This window comes from Oryzias melastigma, linkage group LG23 (genome assembly GCF_002922805.2).
Source record: "Oryzias melastigma strain HK-1 linkage group LG23, ASM292280v2, whole genome shotgun sequence".
In the NCBI taxonomy this organism is placed as follows: domain Eukaryota; kingdom Metazoa; phylum Chordata; class Actinopteri; order Beloniformes; family Adrianichthyidae; genus Oryzias; species Oryzias melastigma.
In genome coordinates this window covers 5,899,722-5,909,539 of record NC_050534.1, presented here as the reverse complement: position 1 = coordinate 5,909,539, position 9,818 = coordinate 5,899,722, and the positions used below count along the sequence as shown (strand labels likewise).

Genomic DNA, 9,818 nt, shown 5'->3' with positions numbered 1-9,818 from the left:
TCTGCCTGTGGGGGCACACCGGGATACATTGTTCTTCTCAGGTTAACACATAACTCTCATGACCCATTACCACATGAGCAAGGACTATAGTTAATGTAGACAATTGGGTTTCTTGCACTTCCATTAAACAACTTTTAAGACAATAATTTTGACACGATAAAACTATTTTTTTAATCCTCATTTTAGAAATAATAATTTAAAAAGTACTAATACATTTGATTCTTTTTCTTTAGGTCCATACAACCGGATCTGAAGTCCTTAGCTCTGGGTATGCAAACACTGATCGTGAGAACACTGGGTGAGTTCAAAGGCCTGAAATGACAACAAAAGCTTTATTTTAAAGTATTTTAATGATTGCCCCTTTGTGCTGTCAGGTGGAATCCCTCCCCCAATTTACTTTGGAGCCCTGATTGACCGAACGTGTCTAAAATGGGGCACAAAGCAGTGTGGAGGCCGGGGTGCATGTAGACTCTACAATGCCAATGCTTTTAGGTAAAGTAAAACTACAAGGTGATATCTTACTGACAGGTGTTTTTAGATTTGAGTGTTTGAACTGTACGTCACATAGAAAGTCGTGTATTTTTTGTCGTATCTAGAATATATAGTAAACAGTCTTTACTATAATGTTTTTCCAAAGTTTAGAGTTTGAGTTTCAATTTGGCTAATTTTGAAGGAAACTTTAAATCCCCAAATCTCTGACTATGACTTCCTAAAATGACAACTGAGGGGAGTTAAAATAGCATGTCAGAAAATTGGTTGTCTAAGCTTCCAACCAGTGAAAGTTGTAAATGTGTCTGCTGTGCTGCTGTGGAGTAACACTATAACTACTTAGGTTTTTTAAGATGTTCAAAATATGTGTTTTTTTTGCTATGGAAGATGGATAGAGTTGGTTCTAAATTGCAATAGATATTTATACATGCCAGTAGTGGATGTAGTTTGTTTTCTGTTATCAGAGAAGCTGTTGTAAATGTGTTGTTTGTTTGCTCGAGGCCTGGTCAACAAAACAAAATGCATCGGCTCTAAACAATTTTATTCCAAACACAAAATAATTTATAGTGTGAGAATATTTTAAGAATGAGCTACCAGGAAATAGTTTTTCCATAAGGTGGTGAGTAAATGTATTGCCTTAGATTTTTCAGTTTTCGCTTTAATCCCCCTTTCATCTATCTGTACATTCAGAAAGTATTGGGACACATCTTTGAGCATCAGGCAAACTATAAAACCACCTGTATTGTGTGAAAAAATATGATTTTTTTCCTATGGGTATGCCATGGGCGACAGGTTATAGTAAATTCTTATAACACACAAGGGAAGTAAGGATAAAGTAGCAGGCGTTTCATAAAGATTCATTTTTTCAACCTCCCTCAAATCCTGCAGACTGCCGATTGGCCTGCGAGTGCTGCTCAAAACTATTTAGGGATTGATTCAATTATATTACCAACTTGCTTCAGACGGATGGTTCTGGTTGGATTGTAGGAAAAGAAATTGATTCATTGATTAATTAAGGAATTCTTACAGCCCTACTTAACAAAGCTCAGTTATATACCCTATTTTACCCTGAAGCTATCTTGCATGTGAAGAGTTGCTCCGGAATGCAATGAATTTGCATTTTTAAATGTGTGTTTAGCCCATGATGTTCACACTGGACTCTTACACCCTGTGCTAGTACAAGTTTGGAGGCTTGATGCGGAACGTCGAAGGAGTGCAAATCTGGTTAATTTACAGGGATGCCGTTCATACGGTCCCTGATTGGTCAAAGTTTGACTTGGTTTAATTTTTAAAGTGTGCCAAATGGCTTTACATAAAGCCTGAAAACTGACTCCTTAATGTATGTAGCTTTGTGTGAACGTGAGAGTTTTGAATGCAGATTTACGTGTATATATGCATGTTTATAGGAACTTTTCAGTGGAAAATTGCCTCTTGAACGGGTGTTGTTGAGGCCAGGGTGAATGTAGCTTGCATCCTACACATAGTTTTTAGCAGCAGAGCTAAGAATGAGCAAATGCTAGAAAGCTTTGTCCTAAAAGCAATTAACTTACACCAGCTTTGGTCTTCTTGTTGTAGAATTTGTACATTGATCTTTCCAATCTATTATACTTCCAGAATGACATTCTTGGGCCTGATAACCGGACTCTACCTTGTAGCCAACATGCTGTGGGGGTGCCTCTACCTCAGGATTGTGAAGAGACAAAAAAAGTTGGAGCTGCGAAAACAGGCCAAAGAAGGCGCCCTGGAGGGGAACTCGGTGACCAACGGACACGCCAACATTACCATTACCAAAAACAAAGAAGACACGAATGATGAGAGCACTATTTAAGGGTGCTACCATGATGCCCTTGCCTACGATTTACACCGACGAATGCATGGGCGAGGCGGTGCTGCGTCTAAACTGGACCCGATGTTTTAATGGTACAGTGTCAGCACTGAGAGCATTTCCCTTCTCCTTTAGTTTTTTTGTGTGTTTTTTGTGTAGTAAAGAAAGTTTGTATGCCTTAAATGTTTCATTTTGCAACTATTTTCGTTGAAGTCCGACTAGTGTGGAGCCTGTCGTCAAAGGCATCAATGTAGTTCACCTGTAATGTAATATTTTGAGGTTTTTTCTAGCTTTCCTTTCTGAGTTTAAACAGCTTTAGGTCAAAAAAATGATTGAATTCTTTGCAATTGCTTGGCAATATCACAGGATCTGTGCGTCAATTCTAATTTTCAATCTGTAGTCTGTCAACTGGTCAAACAGCAAAAGATTCAAATAACAACTTTATAAATCAAAAGTTTGTTCATCCAAATAGAAAAAAAAGAGATTTACAGAGGTGTGGTTACTGAAAGTAGGAAAAATATTCCAATGTGCAGACTTTTGTTAGAACTTCCATAGGTCATTTCATTTTTTTAAATAAATCTTGATTATGAAAAAAGTTTCAGTTTTTTGTGTCACATTGATCTGTTTTTATATCTGTGCAGCAAAAGAAACACATAGCTCTTAGAAACCCACACAGGCATGACAGTGCAGTTTTCACACCCATGTGACCGCCCATCTGCAAACAGCTGCAGTTTTACAGTGCAGACTCAGATTTCATAAACTATGATCCCCCAAAATATTAAGAGATTGACACCAAATTCCTTTAAAATAAAAATTTTTAGGTTTTCGTATCCTCTAAACAGTTATGTGTTTTACATGATTATTGGACTTTATGAATTCTTTGGCTTGACTCCAAGTGGCTGAAAGTGTCGCATTTCTTATCCAGTTTATTGCTTCACAAACGAATGACACGAGGCTTTTATTGTGGTCTTACATAACGGACAGCAGAACAAATGACTTCAGCAATCTTGGAGAGTTTTCATGTGGTAACTGTAAATATAAATTGTCATTACCTAATCTTATCAAACAACACGTAACATTGGTCGGGTCATGAACGCTCATATAACCCTCTAACTTTCAGGTTTATCTGACAAATGTCACTATTTAAAGTAAATGTGAGTGAATTTAGTGCAATTTACTTCAAGTTGGAGTTGATTATGTAAAATGCCAAATTTACTCAGAAAATCATTTTCAAATGCAAAGTTAGGCATATTTTCATTGTTTTTTTATCACTTTTTTTTCTTTTCTGTGATTTAATTTTAGAAAAGAATGAATATTAAAAAATATTTCTCAAAACTTTATTTTGTATTTAAATTTCAGAACTTTTTAATACTCTGGAAATACACATCTGAAAAGACACTCTTAATATAACAATTGTTGATTGTTCATAATCTTTTCTTTGGTTATTGAGGTACAAAACCCTTTTAATGTTATGAATTTAGCTTTTATTGCTTTTGGATATTTATTATATTTAGTTTGTTTGTAATTGATCTCTTACAGGTTTCTTTGCACTTAAAGACCCTCTCCGATCATATTTAGGTCTATTTTCAGTGTTCCCAGTTGTCTTCAATCATGATGATGCCATTTCAAGCCAAAAGAAACTGTTGTTTTCTTGGACACAGTTTCTGCAGAGCAGCTGGAGTTCCCTTGTGAGTTATGAGCGGGACTGGGCGGAGTAAGCCTCCCCTTATTTCCCATCAGCCCATTGTTTACTCACTGTCCTGCTGGCTTATGTATGGAAAGGATATAGTATCGCCTTGATTTGTGCGTAACTTTGGATTTGTGAGTGCGTAATTGTTGATATATATTTAGTTCATTAGTACAAAAATTCTGAAAAAAAAAAAAATACAATTTACACACGCGCAAATTGACAGTACAACAGCTTGAGACGCACAAATCTTTAAACATTACATACAAAGAGCATATTGTGCACACAAAAACTGCAGTTACACACAAATCAAGAAGTACGCACAGAAAAACCAAAATTTATGCAAACATCAAGAATTACTCACTCATGAAACTCAGGCACCCGCCGTCTGGCTCCTTCTCAGGTCCTCTCTCCCTGTGTGGGTTTGGGGGCCTGGGGGTTGGCTCTTGATGTGATGGGGCCCCTGGGCTGGGGGAACATGGTCCCAATGGTGTGGGGGGGGAAATAAAAATAAATAAAGATGCAAACATAATCAATATAGATAAAGTTTAGCATAAAATACAAAAAGAGTTTATACAAATATTAACTTTGCGTGTCAGTGAAATCTAGCAAAAGATTCTTTTAACGCAGCTGTTTGTTCAACTGTTGGACAGGACAAGTAAAAAAAAAAAAGAAGTTCCTTAAGATATTACGGACACTAATGTTTTGGATTTGGTACTTGGTCGTGAAATATTTTCTGACCCTTCTGCATGCTGTGATGTCATCATTACTCGGGTGGGGATTGTTGACCATGCCCAAAATTAATTTTTAACCCATAGTAGGTGTGTGCAAATCTTGGGGAATTTTTTTTTTTTCTGTAACCTTTTGATAGTGTCCTGTATAATCTTTTTTCTCTTGTATTGTCCAGGAAATATGCTTGAAAAGAATCAAATCAATCAATCAATTGATCAATTAATCACTCAAGCAACTAGAGGGAAATGGGAGAGAATGCCTATAGAGACAACAAAGAAAGCAAACACACACATGCATTTATGCATTTGTTTTAAGTGTAAGTGTGTATTTCCAAAGTAACAAATATTACTGGGACTTTTGTAAACTAGAAACTAGAGAAATGCAGGAACTCATGGAGGAACTGAAGAAAGCTTGGAAGGTGAAGGCAGAAACCACCAAACTGGAGAAGTGGCCACAGCAGATCCCTGGAATAATCTCTCACACTTTTGAGTCCAGAAAAGGAGCTGAGAGCACAAAAAGTGAGTAGAGAGTATAAATTTTATTTTTTGGACAAATACTAAATGATCCTACAGAAATTGTTGATTATTTTGGAAAAAGTTGGTCCATCAATAATGGTGCATCAATTGTGTTGTCTTTTTACCAAACATGTCAACAGAAGTAAAAAGATTCTCCTTTTCTCTGCACATTTGGATCGATACACCAGACCCAACAACCTTCAAGCTGAAGGCTGTTATTTCCCAACCAGGAATGATCAAACCTTGACTCTTGTGTGTTTGTTTTCCTGTTATTCAAACAGCTCTCCCCTTTCTTCTACTGGACCACAAGGAATGTTTGAACTTGAGCCATTTGCTACCTCTGACTGTTAAGTAGAACCCCTTATGGTTACCTGTTTTCTTTTTTTTAACACAATAAGCATTTACTGAAATTTGCTGGGAAGAAAATAAACTACAAACCCATGTGTTCACCTGTTGGGAAGCAAAACAAATGATCTTGATGTTTGGATCATCTGTGTGTTTGCGTGCAAATGATTTGGAAAGAGTTTCAGATCTAAAAAGCAAAACCTATCAGTCCGTTTTCACCTTAGATACTCTTTGTTCCTCTTGTATTTTTTTCATCTCCCATGTCAAGTGCAGGGCGCTCTTAAATCATGTCAGAAGGGGGTGGCGCCTCGTAACTCGCAGCTGTACACAATCAGTCTGTCAATTCAGTTAACAGCACTACCAAAACACACCAAATTGAGGGCACTGCAAACATGCACTTAACACAAAACATGCACAATAAACAAAGCAACAGAAATAACACCACACAACCGGTTCACTTGTCAACAATTTTTTGGTATTTTTATGAGTCTGTTATCTCCTGCAGCATCCCTGCACTACACGGACCAGGTTTGTTTTGCAATTCTTACTGTGTGTTTAGCTACCACGACATACTCAAAAGCTCTCCAAAATTTGCTCACACCATGTGTCTGGTGGAAAAAAATGATGACGTCACAGTGGGTGAAAGTGTCCAACAAATGATTGAAGCCAAGATCTCTTAGTAGGTTGAATTACATTTTCAAAACCCACTAAAACAACCAAAACACACCTGTTTCCAAAGGAACACTTGCAAAAATGAATTACGGCTGTTTTTACTTTAGTAAAGTGCATTTTGTTATTTTTATTTAACTCTTGATTTTTCACCCCCTTGTAGAACCACAACCTTAACGTGGTGGAGGTGTTTGAGTGCTCAAATGATCTCAGGAGCAACTGTATGATGCTCCTCATAGGGTGTCCAACTGGAGAAGTTCAACCTAAGATCCAGATTGGCGTCACCAGGGCCCCACCCTGGAGCCAGGCATGAGGTTGGAGCTTATAGGCGAGAGCCTGGTGGCTTGGGTTCTTTCCATGGGCGGGTCAAGCCCAAAATAGCAATGTGGGATTGCTCTCCAGTGGGCCCATCACTTGCAGGAAATCAGTGCAATCAAAGGCGAGTGCCTGAGTGGCCCAAACCCCAGTCATGGAACTTAGCTTTTGGAACATAGAATTTCACCTCTCTGGGAGGGAAGGAGCCTAAGATTAAGAGGTTGAGAGGTACTGGCTAGATATAGTTGGGCTCAGCTCCAAGCACAGGCTTTGAAACTCAGTCTGCTGGAGAAGGGTTGGATTCTCTACCATTCTGGAGTTACACATGTTGAGAAGCGGCATGCCGAGGTTGGCTTGCTCGTGAATCCCCAGCTCAGCTGCTAAGTGTTGGAGTTCAAACTGGTAGACAAGAGGGTCATGTCCTTTTGCCTTGGGGTGGATGATAGGTCTTTGACCGTGGTTTCGGCTTATTGGCCAAACAGCAGTAACTGGCCTTCTTGATGTCTCTTGGAGGGGTCCTGACAAGTGTTCCAACGGGGGACTCCATTGTCCATGTGGGCAATGACAGTGGCACCTCAAGGGGCATGATTACTATGATTGGCCTCCCTGACTTGAACCCAAACTCTATTTTGTTGTTGGACTTCTGGACCAGGAGTCGGTAACCTGTGGCTAAGGAGCGCTTTTTCAAAAATGTTCGAAAATGAAAAAAAATGTTGGAGGGAAATATATTTTTGTTTTAATACGGTTTCTGTAGGAAGACAAACATGACACAAACATTCTTTACGTTTTCCAGTTGTTACGAGATGAGTGTAGGTGCTTCCACACCGGTTGCATCAGCGCGCAATCAAGCGCACACCCTCAATGAAAAGTCAATGCAAACATTCACACACCAGAATTCCTGGTCTCCGCGTCTGGAGCGCGCGTTGCTATGCGGGTTTTTAAGTCGGGTCGCGAGCTCGTGTCGCTGTAATTCCTCTAAATTGTAATGAAACCGAATTGACTCGAGGACATGCAGTGGGAGAAATAAACATTTGATCACGGACGTTCACTAAGTCTTGTAATCTATTAAGTCACATTGATAGTGGGTTACTTTATCTATTCATGCAGCATGTGTTGCCTTCATTGTAAGACTTATATAAGGCATTTAAATTTATGCGGCTCCAGACATATTGTTTTTTTATTTTTTTGGTCCAAAGTGGCTCTTTCAACATTTTGGGTTGCCGACCTCTGTTCTAGACTCATCATAGTTAGTCTATAATGAATACCATGTTTGAGCACACATAAAAGAGGCTTCTTTCCTCACATAGAGATAACTTTTCAAGTCACTGAGGCAAAGTTCTATGACCGGGGTTTGGGCCACCAAGGGAACCACCTTCGTCTTCCACCCAAACGAGATTACCCTGGCCCTGTCGACGCTCTCCTGCAGTCGGTGGGCTCATGGGGAGTGATACCATGTCATTTGGGCTGGAACCAAAGGACCAAGGTCCAAGGACCGTGGAAAGAGTTCCACACACCTAGTTCTCGGGTTCAAAACAAGAACCTGGTGATATATATATGAATTGTATGTATGTCTTATTCCAATGAGCAGTCCAGACCGGACCGGACTTTTTAGCGTTTCAATTACAAAATGGACCCGGTAAGCAGGTCCGACTGGTGCAATTTCTAGACCCGCGTTGGTCGTAGGTCCGTTGGAAAATAAAATGGACCCGTGAGGGTGGAGTTTCTGTCTTCACAAGATGTAACCCATTGATTGGTGGAAAGGTTTTGCAATAACAGGAAGCGTCCGACCAGAGCTTATCCCAAGTCAAGATCCAAACCTCTGTCCTTTATTCGGCTGGATTTTTTTTCGTCCTGGTGTTGAACCTTTCCTCCTTTGTTTGACGACCGTGGTCAGGAGACGCAAGGGAGATTTTCTCCGGGCCGACGAGCTGCTCTTCCTCCAAGATTCACCTACGTGTTCAGAGCTTCCGAGCGTCCGGAGCGTGAAGCCAACGAATCACTCTCAGTTCTTAGAGGAACTTTTTATTATTACTTTTCCCTCCACTGCCATTTGACAACAACTGTCGGCACGCGAATGTGCTGCCTTTTTTTTTTCTTTGTCTCCTCACAGCGCGCGCACACGCACTCTTTCCCCCGCCCTCTCCTGCACTGCGTCTAGCTAAAAGGCACAGGTTGAAGCATGCACCTCATTTCACAACACCTACGATCTTCTTGCAAAGAATAATACATTCTTTATACTATACATACAGTAAGTGTGTGTGTGACGATGATGACAGTTCCTGTTTCTGTCTCCCCCAACTCCCACCACTGAAGAATGTCCGTTACAGATCCAAACTCATCAAAAACACTTCCGATTGTGCTTCATAAAACACTTATTGAAGGACATTGGAGAATTGATCAACATAAAAAGAGTTTTTTCCTTTTTCATTCAGAACAATGCATTGTTCTGCAGCGCCGCTCTGGATTAGAATGATCCTCCACAGTTACCTTCTTCATTTTCCCTCCATTTCTGAGTCCGATTCTCTTTCGCTGCAGTCACACTGTTTTGACACAAGGCTACGTCATCAGTCTACACCCCGTATGGGCTTTGATGTTCCAACGCTCAATGGAAACGCTCACTTGAAATACCAGGACCATTCCAAACCGGCCAAGATGGGTCTGGTCTGGTCAGTGGAAACGAGGCATTAGTTCAGACAGGAACCTAAGCACGGATAAAGGGTCAGACGGGTAGAGATCAATTAAGGGTCAGGGCAAGCAGCAAGCAAACAGATGAAAAAGGGTCAGAAACAGATCAGGTCCAGAATGAAATGCTCAGTAATGCAGGCAAGACAGGTGGCAAAAAACAATACTTTGCACAGAGTGAGGCTCTGTGTGCTGCTTGAGAAGCAGGTGGGTTATTGTCAGATTGGAGTCAGGTGATAGAGCTCTGAATACTGCTCCCCCTGGTGACCAAAGGAGGAGAGAGAGCTCTGACCACCATGACCGCTGACATACAACACAGATATATATATATATATATATATATATATATATTTGTTTTTGCAACCCTCTGCATTTATCCGGACTTGGGACCGGCACAAGAGAACACTGGTTTGTGTTTTCTTATGGTTGCATTACATGCATTAATGATTTAATAAATTATTAACACAATTCATTAATTCAATAATTCTTTAATTACTTGATTCATCAATTCACTAGTGACATCATTCCACATTTACATGTTATATATTGTATAATATAT

General features: G+C 39.9%; 1 protein-coding gene across 1 annotated transcript in view; it reads left to right on the top strand.

Annotated features, from left to right (window-relative positions):
* Window positions 1–2,909, top strand: part of slco1d1 (solute carrier organic anion transporter family, member 1D1) — a 13,219-nt gene extending 10,310 nt beyond the window's left edge. The window contains exons 13-15 of the mRNA XM_024291221.2: window positions 234–298; window positions 375–492; window positions 2,104–2,909. Coding sequence (XP_024146989.1) covers window positions 234–298; window positions 375–492; window positions 2,104–2,317 — 397 coding nt within the window. The 3' untranslated portion in view covers window positions 2,318–2,909. The remainder of the gene's footprint in view (window positions 1–233; window positions 299–374; window positions 493–2,103) is intronic.
* The last annotated feature ends 6,909 nt before the right edge of the window (window positions 2,910–9,818 follow it).